General features: G+C 41.7%; 1 protein-coding gene across 3 annotated transcripts in view; it reads right to left on the reverse strand.

The window, feature by feature from the left end:
• Nucleotides 1–404: 404 nt before the first annotated feature.
• Nucleotides 405–23,541, reverse strand: part of st3gal5 (ST3 beta-galactoside alpha-2,3-sialyltransferase 5) — a 34,325-nt gene continuing 11,188 nt past the window's right edge. The window contains exons 3-8 of one of the 3 annotated variants that reach the window (XM_080900646.1): nucleotides 12,580–12,697; nucleotides 5,372–5,581; nucleotides 4,313–4,446; nucleotides 3,264–3,450; nucleotides 2,401–2,559; nucleotides 405–1,354 (exon numbers count right to left, since the gene is read on the reverse strand). In XM_080900646.1, the coding sequence (XP_080756772.1) occupies nucleotides 1,097–1,354; nucleotides 2,401–2,559; nucleotides 3,264–3,450; nucleotides 4,313–4,446; nucleotides 5,372–5,581; nucleotides 12,580–12,697 (1,066 nt within the window). In that variant the 3' untranslated portion in view covers nucleotides 405–1,096. The remainder of the gene's footprint in view (nucleotides 1,355–2,400; nucleotides 2,560–3,263; nucleotides 3,451–4,312; nucleotides 4,447–5,371; nucleotides 5,582–12,579; nucleotides 12,698–23,541) is intronic. The other 2 variants (XM_080900648.1, XM_080900647.1) reach the window with 2 other exon arrangements.

A 23,541-nucleotide genomic window follows, 5' to 3' on the forward strand; every position in this document is an offset into this window, starting at 1 on the left:
CAATAAGTTAGCAGTAAAAGGTTCAATGCGTAAAATACTAGATCCATGATTCAGCTTTGCGTTCACCAGTCAGTCTTTAAAAGGCGTGTTTTTCTCACGGGTCACTTTATGACAAGATGCAGCGTGGAAGGTAATTTCACTATCAGGGTCTCACATGGCTTGTCAGACCAATGGGGCTAATCACTGGCTCAAAGCAGACTGTAAACTGCTCTCCTTTTAGTGTCACTCAGAGTTAATGAGAAGCAAGTAACTGTCAATATTTAGCCTGCAGCGTCCATCGACCTCCACACTTTGACTTTGTGTGCACCGCTGCAGGCAAATAACTGAACAACATAAGCATAAAAAAACAAAACCAGGCATCAACATACTACATCAAAAATAATGAAAAACTAAAAACAGAAGACTTTCTTCTTTTTTGGACTTTATTAATGAAGACCGACACAGGATGCTCACATGGCTGCGACATATTAAAATTCAGATCAGGAAATTGGATGTTAACATGAAAAAGTGCAAGTCAAATAAAACTACAACGATGTAGAAATAATAAAAATAAAATTATAAACCACATTTTATTTTCACCACAGATATCAAAGATCAGCCACTCGGGAAGAGCAGCAAAGCAGACTTTTTCAATATCACAACGAAGTGAATCTGCTAAAAACAGCTGAAGACACTTTGGTCCAATCTGTGCAACTGAATACAGATTCATTTTGTTCCACTGATAATTTACTGCTGTACAAACATAATTTTAACTTGCATCAGAACAATCACAACAACCATGATACCGAATAACACTGTTTACAAGTTACTGGTCGTGTTCCACAACTAAAAGTAACTCAAATACTGAGAAGCTCCTGATGCATTGCTGATGAGAATCAGTTATTACAAACTGGAAGCTTTGCAACACGTGTGTGTGAGCAAAGACAAGACTGTGGTCCAAGGCCCTTTCTCATTATAAACAAAGCAGTTCTTCATAAAGTGTTTTGTTAAAAATATCCTGTGACTCTTGCTTGACTTCTGTTCAGTGCCTCAGAGAGGATATGAAAATGTTCACACCACAAAAAGGAAGCGCTCTGCACTAGAAGGCTGTGGTGGGTCAGCTGTGGCAGTAGGAGCAGTGGATCCCCCCTGTCAGGTCAGTGATGGTTCCCTCTCTAACCAGTCTTTGCAAGAGCTCAGTCTCTCTGTTCACGTTGTGCATGCTCTGCTCCAGCATGGCACTCATAGGCAGCTGGTCATAGTAGTGCAGTGGCGCCCCGTGCTGGGAGAGGTTGTAGCCAAAGCCTGCCAGGCTGACCTCGTCACACAGCAGGCTAGCTAGAGTCAGCGCAGACACACCTAGAGTGGGAATGTTCTGCAAATATATGTAAAAAAAGGGTTAAACTTTCTTAAAGAGTAAAGACGTTTGTTTCTGTCTTCCTGTTGCAGATTTTTCACATCATTTTATTTTCTAAGCAAACTGACTATGGTTGAAGTAAAGAAGGAAAATGGACAAGAGTGAGACACCGGCAAAGTCAAAGTAATATAGGCCATAATAAATAAACTATGACTTAGCTTACTGTAATATGCACAGACAGGTAAACCGATAGTATCACGATATTAGCCTTTTGTTAACACCTTTCCCATGTCTGCCTGTAGCTCATGAGAACAGCAGCTCAGTGAGCTCCATTAGAAACCTCAGCGCTGAGTAACAACTTTATTCTTGTTCAGAATGACTTTATTACTCCAACAGAGTCGAAGACAGAGGTTAACATAACTTGACACACAGAACCACTTCTAAGCTTTTATTTTCTAATTTCACTAATCTGATCATTACAACTTAAATGAGCTCAAATCAGAAATGGTCACATCTGCTGCTGTTAGATAGTACTGCAATAGTCAAAAGTGACCACAAGGGGGAGTTGCTCCAACACAACAGACTGCAGGCTGGCTACAGCAGGCATGACGATTAAACCTGACACTTGGCACAGTGGCAGATGGACAAAGGGATGTTTTACTGTGCAAACAGATATAACTTGTTCTTTATTAGAAGGTTTAATTCCTAAGCTGGGCTAGCCCGTCTTTCTACGTGAAAAATAATAAAAAAAAAAAATACACAATACAAAGGCATTTCAAAAACGACTTCAATGAATCAGTAGTTTAAAAAGTATTTTTAAAACTGACTTCAGTTTTCACTTTAACCAGGGGTGGGGGAACTCCAGGCCTGAGTGCAGGTGTCCTGAATTGCATGGCTAAATTACTCAGCATGTCTTGTTCCCCAGAGGCCTGGTAATGAACTAAGATCTAAAGATCTAAAACCAGAAGGACACCAGCCCTCGAGGCCTGGAGTTCCCCGCTTTATACCAGATTTACGAACAGACACACTTTCACTTAATGTGTGGTATGTGAATCATCAATTACCTGGTCCCAGCCCCACAGGCGTGGCCTGGGAAGAGGATATTTCAGGAGGTCCAGTGCAGTCTCTCTGATCACATGTGGGTTTAGAAGTCTGAACTTACTGGCTTTGAGAGGGATTCTATCTGGAACCTTCTGCCAGAAAAAGAACCAATCCCACAGAGGCTGCAACACAAAGCACAAACTGTTGGTTTCTCAACAGCTCAGAACACTGACTCACAAGAAAACAGCAGTGAGATCTGAGACTGTGTCACACTTTCACGTAGAAGATGATACTGAGGAATTCACAAGTTGACAATGACTTATGGAGCTAGCAACGGAGACGTTACATAATCCAAGAGATCCATGTGATTAAACCACAGGTAGGGGAGGAATTCCTGGAAGCACACTTCAGCCAGACGTCTCACATATAATGTCTGATAAGAGCTTTTCTGATCTTTAAAAATGTCTCTCGTGCTTAGAGGCTATTTGTACTGCACATGATTTTTATTTTTATCTAATACTTTTTCTAATTTATTTTCTTCAAAGCTTGCTTTTATATTAAAATATGAGAATTGATTTCTAATCTTCACCTTACAGACAATCCCAAACTGTGCTATTACAGTGCTGCTACTATTTCCATTCAGTTTAACAGGATCATTCTAACATCTAACTGCATTTAAACATCTCAGTGTTTTTGACTCAGTGCAGCCATCATTATATTTATAAGTAGTCAGATTTTCCATATTTATCTGTTTCTCCAGGGTGTATTCTCCAAGATGGCATATTCTTAAATAATATAGCTTTAATCCAAGAACACGAGCTGATTTATTCGTGTGAAGGTGGGTTGCTGGTTAGTTTGATCAGATGAATTCAGCAGTGCTACTCACCACAGAGAGCTTGTTGATCATAGCAGAGCTCCAGCTGATGTCTCCGCTTTTATACACCACCGTCACAAACAGAGTGTCTGGGTCTGTGTCAGCCCAGCTAAGAGGCGTGCCCTCCGGGTAACTCATCCTGATGGTGGTTCGATTCCCAACGTCAATGCTGAACTTTCCCAGTGGACCTCTGTTTAACCTGAGGGACAAAGAGCCAAAAGCCGAATGACTTTCTATAGTAATATTAGTATGAAATCAAGAAACACCCCACGATATGATCCATCCATTCGCTTCCGCTTATCCTTTTCAGGGTCGCGGGGGTGCTGGAGCCTATCCCAGCTGTCATAGGGCGAGAGGTGGGGTACACCCTGGACTGGTCACCAGTCTGTCCAAGGGCCAACACACAGAGACAGACAACCACTGGCGCTCACATTCACACCTATGGGCAATTTGGATTAATCAATTAACCTATCCCCACCAACTGCATGTCTTTGGACTGTGGGAGGAAGCCAGAGTACCCGGAGGGAACCCACGCAAACACGGGGAGAACATGCACGCTCCACACAGAAAGCCCCCGGCCTGATGGTGGAACTGAACTCAGGACCTTCTTGCTGTGCGGCAACAGTGCTAACCACCGTGCTGCCCCCCACGATATGATATTAATCCAATATTTCACTCACGTTGCGATATTATTGCATTTTTTAACAATTTACAATCCACTGCTATCAGCCTGTGAATCTGTTGGTAATTACATGCAATACGTCTCTGCAGCCACTAACTGATAAACTGTCAAAGATCACATATCTGCTGCTGTCTTCATGGAAAGAAAGTCACATCTAACTATTACATTTGCACTCAGTAACCGTCCTGTTCTATAGGAATATTACCCGAATACAACAATAATTTGTTTAGTTAAATATCGATATTTGGTGTTACTGCCACCTCAAACATTGCAATACTATGCTGTATCGATTTTTTTTTACCTGGTCAAACATGCATTCAATATGGTCAGGTAGGCTGTTTATTTTGTTCAGGTTTACTCATCAAGCAACAATTCTGACCTGATAATGGTGTCAAAGCGGTCAATCACCGGGCCAAGCTCCAAGCCTTTGAGAATGCCTCCGTTTCCCATGACCAAACAGCGCTGACATTTCCCTGCAGCCTTCTCAGGCTGTGGTGAGTCTGAGGCTGGTAGCTGCAGAGAGAAATTCACACTATTACATCTGTGCTCTGAAAAAGACTGATGCACAGGCGCACAAGTCCGTGGCTTACCACTGACTTGTGGTATATACGTGCATTCAGCTGCAGTGGTATATGTTCTGCATAGTGTAAACCAGGGGTGTCGAACTCCAGGCCTCGAGGGCCGGTGTCCTGCAGGTTTTAGATCTCACCCTGGGTCAACACACCTGAGTCACCTGATTAGTTCATTACCAGGCTTCTGGAGAACTTCAACACATGTTGAGGAAGTAATTTAGCCATTTAAATCAGCTGTGTTGGATCAAGGACACATCTAAAACCTGCAGGACACCGGCCCTCGAGGCCTGGAGTTCGACACCTGTGGTGTAAATGGAACACAAAAAAATAAGAGGAACACTTTCTAGCAAGAGTACGTCAAGTCAAGTGACGTCATTTAAACTTTTGGGGATACTGATGTGATCAGTGAAGCAGCAGAGGGGGTTGTTAATTACTTTCAGCTGCTCTTAATGAAATTAACAACAGGTGCTCCAGGGGAACAAAAAGACAACCGCAGGAGCAAGAGTGGTTCCACAGGTGGAGGCGCTCACATGTTTTCCCTCCTTATCTCTTCTCACTAGTTAGCTAGTTTTGCATTTGGATAAGATCAGTTTCAGGACACCAGCCATTGTCTCACTGCATGCAAGCACGTTGGGGCCATGCAAACTACTGAGGATCATTTTGAGTTGCTTAGCTGCTGCATCTTTTTTTTCACTTTCATTTTTGGGTGTGTCTTTGAATTCAGCCCTCTGTAGGTTGATCATTTTCATCCCCCACCCTACTGAGAAGTGTTTATTATTTTTTGAGCAGTGGAAATCACTCAGATACTGAAGGATCTTAACCCCCCCGCCCAAAAAACAAAAAAAAACAAAAAAACCTGCATTCACCAGTTTTTGCAGTTCTGCTACTTTGCTCTGAAGACCTCGGAACCCAAATGGCGGGGGATACAAGAAAAGGTCATCGTTCAGCGGTTCATCTTTCCACAGGAAGGGCTGGACATTGTGACTGGAAGCAGGGAGATGAGTTAACAAGCTCTGTCTGGTGTTGCCAGGGCGACACTGACTCTCTAAGACTCTCTGCACATATTCATGCACCAGCTGCAGGAAGAAGAAAGGAAAGCCAGTGTTGGGAAGGTTACTTTTAAAATGTATTCCACTACAGATTACAGATTACATGCCCCAAAATGTATTTTGTAACGCATTCAGTTACGTTACTCAATGAGAGTAACGTATTCTGAATACTTTGGATTACTTAATATATTATCATGCTTTTTTACAACTACATGAATGTACTATTGCTGTGTGATTTATTACTATTACTGAAGGTTACTCTCCATACCAACACCAACTAGATGTTTAAATCTTAATATAAATGAATAACAGTAGGTGGACATTAGGTAAGGCTGCACTTTTTGCAGCGATCTCGTATAGAAAACTATTCGGCGCGTATATAAAACAGGTCCGCGGCTCTGAACTGTAGTAAAGGGACCTCTGGCTAATACGTCGGGTTCGTGTCGGGCTCATAGCTGAAAACTAGCTTTACTTTGTTGTCTGGGTCAAATTTGCTAGCGAGAGACAGAGAGAGGCGTTGAAAGGCTGCTCCAACGTAACTTATTGTTTCAGAGGAAAACAGGAACACAGTGTACAGTTGAGTCTTAATAGCTTACTTACAACTGGGCTACACTGGGCTGCATTCTTTAGGGCGATGCCTGTAACTCTCTGCCTTCATAATTTTGAATAACAATTAAAAAAAATATTTCTTCACATCTTTCTGTGGGCCGCAGTAGACGTGACATGGGCCGTGAGATTGTGACACAGGCATTAGAGCCTCTTAATGCGTGTTTTGTTTGGATTTCCACCGGCGTGGAATTACCAAAAATAAGAGAGATCATAGCCGAACATATGAAACAGGAAAAGACCGCTGTGTAATCCATTTATTTCAACAAAGTAACTGTATTCTGAATACCACATTTTTAAACGGTAACTGTAACAGAATACAGTTAGTCATATTTCGTATTTTAAATACGTAACGGCAGACCGTTTTCATCTTAGAAAATAAAATAATGTCAAAAAGGGAATGAAAGTTTAACTGATTGAAAGACATATGGATCTGATAGATGGGATTATGTAAAAAGCTGAATACAACACAACAAGCTGTCTGCACACCAAGTAAAAAGTGTAATGCAGCACTTCACATCCGGGACGCTTATCTAATTTCATGACCTGGCTCAGGTTTATAAAAAAAACAAAGCGGCTTCAAACGCCACGTCTTCTGTTACAGAGGCTCGTTCTCTTGTGGTTTTTGCATCTATATCAGAACAACAGCGCAGACACACAGGACAGTGTCAGCTCAGTTTCAGGGCCAGTTAATGAAACGATGAACAACTAGATCAGGTTTAATGTGTAAAAAAAACTGGCACCATTAGCTCACGTTACGGCTGCAGTTATCGATTATTTTCAAAATTGAGTAATCAATTAATTATTCCATTGATTAATCGAGCAATAGGTTAAGAAATACTTGTGTTATTATTGAGAAAATGCAAAATATGTAAAAAAAACCCTCAAACAAAGTCAAAGGTCAAATAAGATCTATCCAAATCTAAACTATATTAGTGTTTTTGCACTGCTGCTTTACAGGATACAGACAATGCTGGACAACACCTCCCACCCACTCCATGACGTGCTGGCCAGTCACAGGAGCGCGCACTGAGACTATTCATATTACCACTGAATAACACAGAAATCATCTTTCTGTACAACTTCTCCATTTAATGTACAGTTGCACCCTTTCCATGCTCTATAGTGAAAATAACATAAGTTTTACCAGTTAGAGTAAAAAAAATAAAAAATAAAAAAATAAATAAATAAAATATATATATATATATATATATATATATATATATATATATATATATATATAATTATTTTAGGGGTGCAACGATACTCTATCGATATTGAACCGTTCGATACAGTGCTTTCGGTTCGGTACGCATATGTATCGAACAATACAACATTTATTTTATCAACTTTCCTTCTTACGATGTTGTCTGTGTTGAGCGCTCAGTGGATCTGCGCTCGACAGTGCAGCCTAGGCGGAGTAGTCGAACACAGATTCACTGAGCGCAGCGCAAGCTAGCGAGACAGAAGTTAAGCTCTCCTTGCAACATGGCAAATTGAACCTCCCCCACCCTCATTCAGATGTGGCGTTTGGAACTATTTTGGTTTTCATGTGACGTATGACCCTGAAGGTAAGCGCGTCATGGACTAAAGTAAAACAGTATGTTGGATGTGCCACGCAATGCTCAATTACATGGGTGGGAACTAGTGTGTTAGCGCAGTTAGCGTGTTAACGTGTTGGCCGTCCAGCCCCAGGCACGGGGCGATCCGCGGTATCTCGTTAACTGAGATTTGTTGTGGCGTTAACGTCATTTCAGCGAGATTAACGCTGACAGCACTAGTGGGAACACAACGAATATGACTGCACATTTACTCCGACATCATCCTAGTGCAAAGACAAGTGGAAGCAGACAAAAACAACAAGCATGCATGCTACAAACTTTACCCGAGTCATTTAGACAGCCGTTAGCACATGATTCTCCTTATGGGGACCTGATATGTTTAATATGCTGCTGAGAATATAGCGGTTCGAAAAAATATCGAACCGCGACGCCAAAGTATCGAACCGAACCGTGAATTTTGTGTATCGTTGCACCCCTAATAAATATATAGATACACAAATTCACGGTTCGGTTCGATACTTTGGCGTCGCGGTTCGATATTTTTTCGATACAAAAAAAATGTTCATGCCTTTTTAATTTGTCATTTATTAAAATTATAAATATATATTTTAACTCAAAAGTACAGTTTTTAAATTTAATGTTGCTGAAACAAAAAAGTAATAAAAAATAAATAAATATATCTCAGGGCTCGCAAAATTTCAAAATCCCTGGTAGCCCTTCGGGCAGGGACTCTTCAGTTTTTGGTAGCCCAAAATAAATTTAAGTAGCCCGAATAAAAAAGAGAGCAATTTTTTGATTGATGTTTTGTTTCCTTTACAATATTATACATTAAAGTATAATATTGTAAAGGAAACAAAACATTAATCAAAAAATTGTTGAAAAACAAATTACAACATTGTATAAAAATTACAATCATCAACTCAAATACTTGGTTGTAATTGAACAGAAATTTCTATGAACTTGTAAGAACTGTGTAGGACATGAATCAGTCTGTGTCAGATCCTGAATTTGAAATTTCCACTGAAGTCACCGGTAAGAGGCAAGTGGAACCAAGATCTAGGACATTTGCTTTTTGAAGTTTGCAAAGACTGCTAAATTCTGCCAGTGGTAGTTCACTCTTTGCAACATAGTACGCTGTTTTAAGCTGATTTTCAGGTTTATTTTTAGGATGTTATTTGCAATTGGTGTTTGTTCTGGGAAAGATATTGCAGACTGAGCAATAATGCATTTCTTGCATTTCTCATGGGTTCTAATGGGGGCCTTTCTTAAAATGACTGGTCCCAGTAACAAAAGCGCTTGTCGACTCAGAAATCGATGGAAAACCAACAACACACCCGGCAGAACATTATGTTATTTACACGGGTGCACATAAGTGGTCCGCATGTGCGCATTCGCTGTCAAAATAAAAGACGCGCACCAGATAAGAAGTTGCAACGCACGTTTGCGTCCATATAAAAAGCACTGTTTTTGTCCGTTAGAGTGGGATTTTCACGGCACATTCCGCACCACATCTCTGTGCGTTCATCATTTGTTTGAAGCCAGCTCACCTCCTGCAACCACTTTTCCGAGAATATGTGCTTCTTTTGTGGTTTGGACTCCTTCTGATATTTGTTTGGAGGTGGAGGAACAAGTAATTGCTTAAAGGAGCTTCTTCAACATCTTTAAGAGTTCTAAACAAATGTCTGTCCTCCTCCAGAAAATCTTATGTACGCAAACACGCGTTGCAACTTCTTATCTTGTGCGCGTTTTTTATTTTGACAGCGAATGTGCACCTGCGGACCACTTATGTGCAGCCCTGGTTATTTAGCTCGTCATATTGCAGCCACAGAAATTATTTTGTCCATGAAACCATAAAGCTGCACTTTCTTTTTGCCTTATAGTCTGATTTGTCATAACTTCTCCGTTTTGTGGTAAGCTTTTCTTTGGCTGTCACTTCTTCACCCCGACCTGTCTTATTTGGCTCAGCAGAACTAAAATATATATCCTGCTGCTTTTACACACGCACTCACATAAGCTCAGCGATTCTCTGCGCGATCAACCTCTCACATGTTTAAGCTTGCTGTGGGAGATTTCACTTGTCATGTTTGCATAGTAAGCTAACGATTGAAAAGACGATGTCAGAGGAATTGATGCGCAAATTATCATCACTCACCAATCAGTGCTGTCGCTCTCTATACACAGTTCGTGCGATTGCAAAGTGAAAGCAACAAACAAGCGCAAATTCAAACGCGACTTCAATATGTCACATATTGACAGTGGCTTGCCGATGCCAATGACATAATTACCCAGCTACATTTCCGAAATAATGCAAAAGCATATTTTTCCTTCCTACGATAGCCGACGGGCAGGGCAGAGATAGATTTTGGTAGCCCGACTGGAAAAATCGCTAGCCCCAGGACGTCGGGCTAGCGATATTGCGAGCCCTGTATCTGATTGAGGAATCACTCATCTTTGGAAAAGAGAGTTTATTACAGAGAAATGGCTCTTTCCAAAATAAAAGCTATACTATCCGCTTCTTCTGGGCTATATTCTCAGCAGCATATTAAACATATCAGGTCCCCATAAGGAGATTCATGTGCTAACGGCTGTCTAAATGACTCGGGTAAAGTTTGTAGCATGCTTGTTGTTTTTGTCTGCTTCCACTTGTCTTTGCACTAGGATGATGTTGGAGTAAATGTGCAGTCATATTTGTTGTGTTCCCACTAGTGCTGTCAGCGTTAATCTCGTTGAAATGACGTTAACGCCACAACACGGCAAATCTCCGTTAACGAGATACCGCCGATCGCCCCGTGCGTGGGGCTGGACGGCCAACACGTTAACGAGCTAACTGCGCTAACACACTAGCTCCCACCCATGTAATTGAGCATTGCGTGGCACATCCAACATACTGTTTTACTTTAGTCCATGACGCGCTTACCTTCAGGGTCATACGTCACATGAAAACCAAAACAGTTCCAAACGCCAGATCTGAAAGAGGGTGGGGGAGGTCCATGTTGTAAGGAGAGCTTAACTTCTGTCTCGCTAGCTTGCGCTGTGCTCAGTGAATCTGTGTTTGACTACTCCACCTAGGCTGCACTGTCGAGCGCAGATCCACTGAGTACTCAACACAGACAGCATCGTAAGAAGGAAGAGCGCAGGGCAAGCTAGCGAGACAGAAGTTAAGCTCTCCTTGCAACATGGCAAATTGGACCTCCCCCACCCTCATTCAGATCTGGCGTTTGGAATTATTTTGGTTTTCATGTGACGTATGACCCTGAAGGTAAGCACGTCATGGACTAAAGTAAAACAGTATGTTGGATGTGCCAAGCAATGCTCAATTACATGGGTGGGAACTAGTGTGTTAGCGCAGTTAGCTCGTTAACGTGTTGGCCGTCTAGCCCCATGCACGGGGCGATCGGCGGTAGCTCGTTAACGGAGATTTGCCGTGTTGTGGCGTTAAGGTCATTTCAACGAGATTAACCTGACAGCACTAGTGGGAACACAACGAATATGACTGCACATTTACACCGACATCATCCTAGTGCAAAGACAAGTGGAAGCAGACAAAAACAACAAGCATGCATGCTACAAACTTTACCCGAGTCATTTAGACAGCTGTTAGCACATGATTCTCCTTATGGGGACCTGATATGTTTAATATGCTGCTGAGAATATAGCCCAGAAGAAGCGTATAGTATAGCTTTTATTTTGGAAAGAGCCATTTCTCTGTAATAAACTCTCTTTTCCAAAAATGAGTGATTCCTCAATCAGATACAGGGCTCGCAATATCGCTAGCCCGACGCTAGCAATTTTTCCAGTCGGGCTACCAAAATCTATCTCTGCCCTGCCCGTCGGGCTATCGTAGGAAGGAAAAATATATGTCAATGCTTTTGCATTCTTTCAGAAATGTAGCTGGGTAATTATGTCATTGGCATCGGTGAGCCACTGTCAATATGTGACATATTGAAATCGCGTTTGAATTTGTGCTTGCTTTTTGCTTTCACTTTGCAATCGCACGAACTGTGTATAGAGAACGACAGCACTGATTGGTGAGTGATGATAATTTGCGCACCAATTCCTCTGACATCGTCTTATTAATCGTTAGCTTACTATGCAAACATGACAAGTGAAATCTCCCGCAGCAAGCTTAAACATGTGAGAGGTTGATCGCGCAGAGAATCGCTGAGCTTATGTGAGTGCCTGTGTAAAAGCAGGATATATATTTTAGTTCTGCTGAGCCAAATAAGACAGGTCAGGGTGAAGAAGTGACAGCCAAAGAAAAGCTTACCACAAAACGGAGAAGTTATGACAAATCAGACTATAAGGCAAAAAGAAAGTGCAGCTTTATGGTTTCATGGACAAAAGAATTTCTGTGGCTGCAATATGATGAGCTAAATAACCAGGGCTGCACATAAGTGGTCCGCAGGTGCACATTCGCTGTCAAAATAAAAAACACGCACAAGGGTTAGGGTTAAATTTAAAAACTGTACTTTTGAGTTAAAATATATATTTATAATTTTAACAAATGACAAATTAAAAAGGCATGAACATTTTTTTGTATCGGAAAAATATCGAACCGTGACACCAAAGTATCGAACCGAACCGTGAATTTTGTGTATCGTTGCACCCCTAATATATATACACACACACACACACACTATATCAGTTATGCTACCAATCTCAGATTTGTACTCCACTGTAGACACTATTGGTTTGAGACAGGATGTATGTAAACGTCTGACTTAAGAAGGAAGGAAGGGCAGAGTGCTGCACATGTTGAACTCTTGCAGACCTTTACCCCATCACGATTCTTCACTTCTGAATACAGATAAGTCACTAAACCCACACCATGGACACTCTGCTCTACTGTGCTCTCACCTTTCTATGTGCAGGGTTGATGACCCACTCTGCAGGTTTGATTGGTCCTGTGCTCAGCAGTTGCATAGAGACCAACACCAGGCCGAGGAAAACCACGACAGCTGCTGCCAACACACGTCTGAACACACACACACAGAAAGCACACAGGGCAAACATGACCAGAAATTTAGTTCATTTTATTATAACCCCTTTCATTGAGCTGGCCGCAATTCAATGAGTGCTTTGCAGAAAACAGACAACGTAACAACAAACTCGAGATTAAAAACAAAAAAGCAAAATAAAAGAGGTGAATACGACAGGGCTTGTAAAATGAATACATACATAATTTATTTATAATTTATGAACAAATTTTAAATATTTATTATTTATAATTTGTTCGTGCTAAAAATAGACTTGAAGAAATAAAAAATGGTATTGTGCAAAAAAAAGAAAGCTACATGAGGAAGTAAGTAATTTTCATGGACTTAAACTGTTGGAAATAAATGTGTAAAATTACAGGAAGTATTGTGGATTTTGTTTTTTGTTTAAACTGTAGTCAAAACAGAAATTCTTCTGTCATTTAATTGTTTATTTCTTGATTACTTTGTGTAATATGAACGTCCATAAAGGATCAGTGGGATCAGTTTTTATCAGTAGGAAAAGCTGTAAAACTTGACAATACATAGTCCAAAATGTCTGCTTGTGCCCGTTTCTGCTGAGCAGCAGATCAAACAAGTTAATAATAATAAATGTCTTCAAGCCTGTGAGACTCGACACTGAGCCACAGCTCTGTGGTACATGCACACACTTCTGCACCTCTGCTGTTCAAAGACACTTTGTAACTAGAAAAATGTGCATTTCCTGCGAAAATGCAGTGTGGATGCTTTAAAATAAACGACTACAGTCTGATTCAGTTTTTTTCTGAATCGAAACTGTTCACTTGTCTGACTGTTTCATTTCCCCATCCTACATCAGCTATTCTGGTTAAACTGTGTGGTTTAAGAGTCACAGCACACTATCTGAGAACAGTAAGGCAAATATTGCAAACATTTGGCAGACTAGCAGCCACTGCGAGAGGACAGATCTGAGCAGATAACTCCAAGCCACAAACTGTTGTTCAGTATTCAACAGGCTGAAGAAGCAGGTTAAGCTAATAGTCTGAGTTTGTTACATCAAATGATAGTCAGTTTATTCATTTCCTGATTGATAAAGTTGAGCACAGGGCTCATACGACTTTTCAGGGTCAAAGTCAAGCACTTTTAAGCACTTACAAGGTCTATTTTCAAGCTTTTCCGGCACATTATCAAAAAAAGAATGCATGATTGCATCACCTCAGTAAGACTAAAACAAATCATCTTAGGTTGACTTAAATGTCCTTTGTTCCCTTTTTGTTAAAACAGAGAAAAACACACCACACAAAAATACTGCAAAAGCAAAGGGCTGCCTTATATGCATATAGTGTATAAACTGAAAACACACATTTCACTTAAAAATTAAGATGTGAAAATGTGAACAAATCAACCTGTAAGAGATATTCATCTCCCCTTGAAAATAAACAAGCCCACAAAACAAGAAAACTGCACCAAACACCACAAAATAACCCACAGCAAGTCTTCTCATCAGATATTGATGCTTCTTTCCTATATGACACACAAAATAGGAGACAGATGTTTGTTAGTGGGTTTTTTTAAAGTTTATTCCCAATAAAACTAACAGTGTTTGACTACACTGCTGTCTGTATTATTAAATTATCACCTTTAAAGTGTTTGTGCTGAAAACATCATGTACAGTGAGACAGGCATGGACTACAGCACTGACTGGGAGAGGCTGTGAACAGATGACAGACTCAGTTCAATTCAACATATAAGACTTTAAGAATGCACAAGCATCTATCTAAAATCTGTTTATTTAGTCTATCATCTGTGATATCATTATGTACAGTTATAATGTATTGTATCATCTCCCTTAAATAAACAGGCAGCCTTAAAGTATGAAACATTCATGAACGAAACACAAACATGTGTCTACTGTCTCAGTGGCTGACAGTGTCCACAGGCCTCAGTGTGAGCTTGAAGCCGTTATATTGTTTAAGTTGTTTCATGTGTCGGTGCTCACGATAAACCGATTTTGAAAGTCGGGGAACATCGTTAGAACAAAAAAGTGTCTATTATTTGTGCCCATATGGATCAGTCATATTACCATTATTACCAAAGCCACCAAGTTAATACTTGAAAAAGCTGCATATTCCATAAATATTCCATTAATAATAATAATAACTTTATGTATAAAGCACTTTCAAACAAAGTGCTGTACAGCTATTTGAAAATAAAGAGATAAATGAATAAAAGCAATACAAGTTAAAAAACACAATAAAAGTTAAAAACGATAAAAATGTCAAAGACTAAATGGCAGAGAATGGAGACATGTAGGATAGGGTGAACAAGTGGGTCTTCTCCCAATAGTCTTTTTTCTGGCTCTAGGAACTTTTAACAGGCCAGAGTCCTGAGATCGGAGAGCACGGGATGGAACATAAAGGTGTAAAAGGTCGGAGAGGTATGAAGGTGCCAAACCATTTAAAGCATGGGTCGCCAATCCCAGTCCATGAGGGCCGGTGTCCCTGCAGGTTTAAGATCTCACCCTGGGTCAACACATCTGAATCACATGATTAGTTCATTACCAGGCCTCTGGAGAACTTCAAGACACGCTGAGAAGGTAATTTATCCATTTAAATCAGGTGTGATGGATCAAGGACACATATAAAACCTGCAGGGACACCGGCCCTCGTGGACTGGGATTGGGGACCCCTGATTTAAAGCCTTGTAGGTGAGCAGCAGGACCTTAAAATCTGCTCGAACCTGACAAGCTAGCCAATGAAGGGATTTCAGTACAGGACTAATGTGCTCACATTTTCCAGTTTTAGTTAAAATGCAAGCAGCTGCATTGTGCACCATCTGTAAACCTCTAAAACTTTTCTTTGGCAGCCCACAAAGGAGAGCGTTACAATAATCGATATGTGAAAACACGAATGCATGAAGAAGAACCTCTGCAGTGTTTCAAGTTATTGTCAGGATATTATTGACGAGACATGACAAAGACGTGCAAAATGCAAAATGTGCCAATATAGTATAATTTAGGTGTTCAGAGCTATGTGACTGAGTGCGCAAATAAGCATGTTGTTCCCAGGTCCAGTTTGTAGTGCATTTGTGGGGTTTTTTTTGTTGTTTTTGAGTCCTTTGATGAGTATTGTAGGTGTCTGTAGAGGTGTATGTGTATATCAGTCCTTCTGTGGTAGTGAGTTAAGGGCCCTGCCTGCTTGGGGGAAGAAGCTCTTGCTCTGGTCGTCACGGTTTTAATGCTGCAAAATCCTCTGCCAGATGGAAGGAGGGAGAACAGTGCATGTGAGGGGTGGAGAGTGTCCTTCACTATGTATCAGGAGAGGTCAGCTGATATGTGCACACCAGGAACTTCACACTAATGACCATCTCAGCAGCAGATCCATTGATGTGCAGTGGGGTGTGGGCCATTGAGCTCTTCCTGAAGTTAACAACCATCTCTTTAGTCTTCTGAACATTTAGAGACAGGCTGTTATTCTGACACCAGTCCACCAGGTGTTGTACCTCCTCTCTGTATTCAGACTCATCGTTGTTGGTGATGAGACCCACCACTGTTGTGTCATCTGCAAACTTGATGATGTGATTTGAGCTGTACTGTGCAGTACAGTCATGTGTTAGCAGGGTGAACAGCAGTGGGCTAAAGCTGCAGGTCATCAGCATAACAATGAAAGGTTACATTAAAAGAATGCAAAAGAAGACCAAGAGGCAGCAAATACAGCGAGAACAGCAGTGGGCCAAGTACAGAGCCCTGAGGGACCCCGTGCCCCACCGCACAGAAAATCCCTGATAACGACTGTGTTTAGACTGTTCCTTCCCATTCTATGCAAGGCCACCTGGGTTGGCTGGAAGACTGTTTACTTAGCCTAGCAGGGCGAAGGACACTGTCTCAGCTGAACTCTGGAAACACACACACATACATATACACTGATATGCACACACTCACCCCCCCTCCCTTTCCAAACGCCTTCGACGCTTATTCCCTTCCGATGCAGACGGTGGATCAAGGAGACCAGCGCACAGGCTGCAGGCCCGGATGTACTGTCTAAATCGGCTGTCTCTCACCCTTTACTGCCATTACCCTGCCATTTACCCTGTTGCTTGTCATGTGTTTCTTTGGTGTATTAAGAGTTTTTTTTCATGTGCTATGTGCAGAGGTGTTTTTTCTGTTCTCAAACTGATCTCCCTGTTGGAGCTCAGTCTGGGGGGAGTTATTTTTTTTTTCTCTTTATCTTTCCTCATGTGGTGCATTTTCCACTGTTATACCTCTCTGACCTGTCTTCCCCATGTGATGTTTGTGTAATGTATGTATGGTCAGAAGGGTAGGTCGGCGCTGGCAAAGGTCGGCAGCCTTAACCCAATTTCCTTCGAGGTCAACCTTCAGGATCAATAAAGTTTTATTGAATTGAATTGGTCTAAAACCAGACTGAAATGCTTCAAACAGATTGTTAATTGACAGATGCTCAGTGAGCTGCTTGAAAACCACTTTTTCAAAGATCTTGGACAAAAAAAGACAGATGTGAGATGGGTCCATAGTTTACAACCATGTCAACATCCAGAACAAGCTTTTTCAAGATTGGCACTACCACAGCTGTTGCAACATGGCATTTGGGTCTTCAAACTAAAACAGGAAAACAGGAACATAAATAGTGCATCATTGCCAGACCTGGCCCACATCTGGTTGACATACACCCTGCCATGACACCAGTCAGTCACAAGTGCCAGCTTAATACCATAATCGGGCCAGATATGGCATACCACCGCATAGACCAGACCTTCCCAAAGTGTGGGGGGCGCAGAGCCATTGCAGGGGGGGCGCGGTATGAAAAGGGGGGGAAAAAACAAAACGCTTGGACACTGCTAGCACGGGGTGCCCACACAAACGCAAAGCAGGAGATGAAGCATCGCTGAATAAGTTTCCAAACCAACTTCATTCTAAGCCAAAGACTAGAAAATATGGTGAAGCAAATCTTCCCTTTGGTTTCACCTGCACAAGTGCCGAGGTACGTCTCCCTGCAGAATTGCTTTTCCCTGCGTCGGGAGCAGCGTTGGGCTGTTTAAATCACGGACAAACAGGATCCCACAGTTGTTTATGTTTTTAAACCCATTTTGCACAGAGAGCATTTTTTGAAAAATGTATTTATAGCAATGTTGAACATTATTACACAGGAAAAAAACAACTACATGTAAAATAATCACACCGTAACGCCTCGTCCACACGTAAACGCAAAAAAGGTGTCATGGTCTCCGTGCCTGCCCGGCCAGCCCCACAAGGCTACATGTGTTGTTTGGTTTTCTCTCTCTCTCTCTGCCTGGTTGGACTCACTGCAGGCTCCCGCCCTTGGCCCACACACCTGACAACCATCAGCTGTCATCACCTGGAGCACTATTTGAGGCTGGAACACAGCTCCTCTCGTCGCTGGATGATTGTACTACAGACGTTAGTGATCCTCCCAGCTCCTGTGAACCTGTGCTTTAGTATTCTTGTGATTTGTGATTCTGCTACAGACTTTTCTTCCTGGACCTATGACCTCCCTGCTGTGTGAGCGTGTGTGAGTTTGGGCAAGAAGACGTGAGCGAGTGTAAGAGAGCTTCCCCGTGATTCCCTGGAGTTTGGATTTTCCCTTCACTGTATATATTGTGCACTGGTGCTGTAAATAAACTGTTTTTGGAGATGTCAAACAGCTCTGCTCTTGAGTTTCTACTACCAGTTTGTGACAAAAGGAGTTTTAAAAAAGCTCCGTTTTCGGTGATTCGAAACGCTGTTTACGTGTGGACGAAAGGCCCAAACGCATAGAAACAGCTGCGTTTTCAAAAAAATACCCATATAGGTGTGGATGTAGCGTAAAAGAGTTAGTTTATTTCCTTACTAGCTGTAATTTATTGCAGATTACTTGTTTAATTGTTCACTAAATGCTTGAGGTGTGAAATAAACAGCAATGGAGCAAAATATGGGTGTGTGTGGTTGGAGGATGTGTTTGTGCGTACGCGCGTGCGCACGGGCGCGAACATTTTTCTTGTAAAACAAAGGCGGGCCCGGCAAAAAAAGTTTGGGAACCACTGGCATAGACCGTGCCATCTATGCCAAGCCTGGCCCATATGTGGCTGACGTACCACTTACCATGCCAGAAGTCAACCAGCAGTGCCGGCTTGACACCAGATGTAGCGACAGACCTGCTTGCTATGTGGGTCAGTGGTTCGACCTAGAACTGGATCCACCTGAAGGTTCAAAAGGCTTGGCACACCACCCCCAGGTCAGAGTACACTTGCAAGTCAGGATGGATATGAAATTTAAAAGGTTCATAAACTGGATCAGACCCGGTTCAAGTTCAACTCCAGCTCATTTCTCGCCGTATACTAACTGGATATGTTTTCCATTCACGGTGGCTTATTTTATCGCAACACGATCTGTAACCATTACTGATGACAAGTCATCATCCCAAAGCTACACTGAAATATTTAAAATCCAGCTTATCCTTCTTACAATATGTTTGCCTTTACATTCAATACAGACTCAGAAATATGTCAGTAACAGTAACTGTTCAGTAACATTTACTGACACTGAATTCTGACTCTAGGTTAGGTTAACATCTCTGCCACAGCTGTAACAGAGCCAGCATCTATCAGTGAAGGCTGATGTTAAAATAAAATATTAAGGAACGGTTATTCTGTAAATCACATTCATCATTTTCTATCCAGTAATGGCAGAAATAGTGAGTTTCTCTATAAAGGAGCAGGACTGTTAAAGTCCATTGGTATTTAAATGTTGAGGGCAGATCCGCCTGGTGTCTGTTTAATAGGGATGAGTACCGGTATCCGGTGCCATTATGGCAGACCGAAACCAGACTGAAAAGCAGCGCACATTTCGGTGCTTTATTTCTGTGCTTTTTTTCCTGAGATGTCACACACTTTGGATTCTAGCCAATCATTTTACCTTTGTGAGCGTAGTAGGTGGGCCCAGGTACGTACGTTCTTTTAGAGCAGAGCTACAGATTAAAAATGCCCAAGGCAAAGTGGTCAAAGTTTGGCTGTACTTCACAGCAAAAGATGCAAACTCAGCAGCCTGCAACAAGTGCTGTAAGCTGATACTGTACAAAGGAGGTAACACCTCGAATCTGATGAAACACCAGGTGGCTTATAGCATTTTGTTAAAAGCCGAGAAATGCGCCGTATTTGATAGCTTGCTCCGAGCCCTCACACGGAGTACATCTACTGCGGGTGGGTTGCCTGTTATCGGACCCGGAGCAACATCCCCAAAGACCCCGAAGAGGAGAGTCCTGGCCCCTAGCCCTGCCAGTGTAGCAGAAATGATGACGGATGATGATGGCAGCAGCAGCAGCCGTTCTTCTCTGCATGAGTAGCTTAATGTTGTTCGTGTGTAGTTTACATTGAGTAGGCTAACCACGTTATTAAATTAATGCACGTAAGGTGAACTAGCAAACACCGTCTTCTTGTTTGATGGCAGATACTCCCTTCACCCTGGCCAAAAAGGCTAAAATGACCAAAGAAAAAGTGGAAAACAGCTAAACATGAGAGGTTTTTGGACAAAGTTTGTGTTTTTTCCCCATTGATCAAGCACTGCTTCCAGCCAAGAGTGATACCATAAATCCCCTATAGCTGCAGAAAAGGCTAATATTGTTGTCTTTTTACAAAAAAAACCCAGCTGAACATGAGAGGTTTTTGGACCAATTTTGTGTTCTCCATTCTTTAAGCACCGGTTCGAGCACCGGTTCAAGCACCGTTTAAGCACCGGCACCATTTCAAAAGTACCGGTTTGGTACTGGTATCGGATAAAACCTAAATGATACCCATCCCTACCGTTGATGCCTGGTGAACTAGAATAACAGGTCCATCAGTCAGTTAGCTCAGTTTCACTTTTGATGGCAGAAACTTCAGGACATGAGCACACAAGTATAAGAAATATGCAGCAGGGCTATAAATCGAGCTTCACAAGACGGCTGTGGAAAGGAAGAACTGGCAAACACGAGAGGACCTGACTACCACTGCTCACCCACCAGGTGCTGTGCATGTCACAACTATCACAACCATGGGTCATTTAAATAATTACCTTTTTTTTATTTATTTATTTATTAACCTTTATTTAACCAGGAAGATCCCATTGAGATTAAAAACCTCTTTTTCAAGGGAGACCTGGCCAAGATAGGCAGCAGCAGATGTCTCACAGTTACAGAAATTACTCAAACACAGGCAGCAACAACACACATGCAACAATAAGTGAAAGAATACAAATAAAATAAAATTCAATAAAATTCAAATAAAATAAAAAGTCAGTTAAAATGACAATCAATCTAATTGAAACAGTTGCATGTTATGGACTTGGCCTCAAGGATTCGTAGTTTAGATTTAAAATCACTTAATGAAATGAATTCAGTCATTTTCCATTCCTTCTGCAGTTTGTTCCAGGCCGAGGGTGCTAAATGGACAAAAGCTCTTTTACCAAGTTCAGTTCGGGCAAATGGAACAGAAAGCAACAAGTAACCATGCGGACGAAGAGAATACCGACCAGCATGTTTCATTACAAGCAGGGAACATATATAAGAAGGCAGCAACCCAAGTATCGCCTTATATATAAAACTGTATAAATGAGAGTTCCTCCGACTTACCAAAGCAGGCCATCCTACCTGAGAGTATAACTCACAGTGGTGAGTCTGAAATTTACAGTTAGTGATGAACCTCAGACAAGCATGATACACAGAATCAACCATTCGAAGACATTGAGCAGAAGCATTCATATATAGAATATCACCATAATCCAGCACAGGCAAGAATGTTGCAGCAACAAGCCGCTTCTTTGTATTAAAAGAGAAACACAACTTATTTTGAAAATAAAATCTCAGTTTTAACTTCAGGTTTTTCACAAGATTCTCTACATGTGGTTTGAAGGTAAGCGAGTCATCAATTAAGATTCCCAGATATTTATAGGTGTGAACCAACTCTATTTTATTACCTTCAAGAGTGGTTACTGATGGGATTGTTTGGGCTCGTCTCCTTGATTTAGAAAACAACATGAGCTTTGTTTTGTCTGCGTTGAGAACAAGTTTAAGCTGATGTAATGAGTGCTGGACAGCAGAAAAGGCTTTCTGCAAGGAGTCGATGGCTTGGACAAGAGTTGAACCACAGCTGTAAATAACTGTATCATCAGCATAGAAGTGCAAGTTTGCATCTGGCACATGTAGACTAAGATTGTTTACGTAAATGATAAATAGAAGGGGACCTAATACAGAACCCTGTGGCACTCCGCTGTGCACTGTAACAAAGTCAGAACATAGACCGTCAGATTTAATGCACTGAGTCCTGTTACTGAGGTAGTTTGAGAACCATGCCACTGCTCTCTCAGAGAGTCCTGACTGGAAGAGTCTAAGTTTTAAAATACAATGATCAACAGTGTCAAATGCTTTTGACAAATCAATAAAAAGGGATGCACAGTGTTGTTTTTTATCAAGTGCAATAGTAATATCATTTACCACTCTAATTTCAGCTGTGATAGTACTGTGATTCTTCCTAAAGCCTGATTGATATTCAGATAAAATGGCATTGATGTGCAAAAACTCCTTTAACTGCTCACACACAAGAGCTTCAAGAACTTTGGCCAGCACAGATAGATTAGATATTGGTCTGTAATTAGTTAACACTGCTGGGTCGCCCCCTTTTATACTAGAAGTGGCACTGAAGTGGAATAGTATGTGCCACCATCAGCTAATTGTTGAAGAAAATGCAAGACTTCCACAACCTGCCTCCACTTACAAAAACCAAGGTGTTCTCCTTCCATCCTGTGAAGGATTCTCTTTTACTAGAAAGCACTGTGTCCTTTCAAACAGCAGAGGTAAACCAGGAACCACTTGAGGCGATCAGGCTTCTGACTACACTCTTCATGTGATTTACATGCAAAGATGGCAAAGTAATGAAGAAAGAATAGTAATGAATGAAGTAATGTAGTAATAATGTGTCTAGTAATAAAGAACTTACAGCTTCAGATAGGTTAGAACGTTGCATGCAGACTGAGAAAAAATTAGAACAAGCTGTGCCTGTTTTCTGCAAGTTTCAACTGGGACTCTGCCTACATACGTGTAAGCAGTTTGGAATGACATGTGATTAATATCAGAATGAGTGGGAGCTTCTTCTTAAGTATGACACAGACATAGTTCGTCTCCATGGCGTCAAATGATCTGTTTGAACTTTCATTTTATTGCTTTCTTTTGTTAATGTCCACAAAAGCCACAGCCACTGAAAACCAAATCATTTAACATGAATGAGGAAAGTGCTGCTATTCTGTCAGATTCATGTTGTCAGGCGTCGTGTGGAGGCGAGGAAGAAGGAACCCAAACGCAGGACTCGCAGGTAGGTGCAGATTTATTATGAGGAGTGGATGAACAGAACAAAGGGAGAAAATGGCTGGCTGGCTGGACAACTGACTGGAAGGCTGAATGGCTGGCTGGCTGAACGCAGGCGGAAACGACAACAGAACATCACATGAACATCAACATCAATGACACGACAGAGAACTGGTGAAACCGAGGAACTTAAATACACAGGTTGAATGATGACAATGATTGGAAACAGGTGAGTACAGGGCTGAACATAATCTGACTAATGACACGGGAGACAAGCTGACACGGGAAAAGACAGGAAGTGAGAACATTAATGTGGCGAACCAAACTGAACATGAACAAACTGAAATCACTGGGTCAACGACCCAGGAACCCTGACAGTACCCCCCCCATCAAAGGCCGGCACCCGACGGCCAAAAGAGAAAGAAAAAAAAAAAAAAACCAGAACAGGGTGGGCGGAGGGGGCCCAGGACGGAGGGACGGAGTCCACACCAAGACAGTTCAGGTGGGCGCCCCCGCGGCCC

This window comes from Rhamphochromis sp. 'chilingali' (assembly GCF_963969265.1).
Source record: "Rhamphochromis sp. 'chilingali' genome assembly, chromosome: 13".
In the NCBI taxonomy this organism is placed as follows: Eukaryota; Metazoa; Chordata; class Actinopteri; order Cichliformes; family Cichlidae; genus Rhamphochromis; species Rhamphochromis sp. 'chilingali'.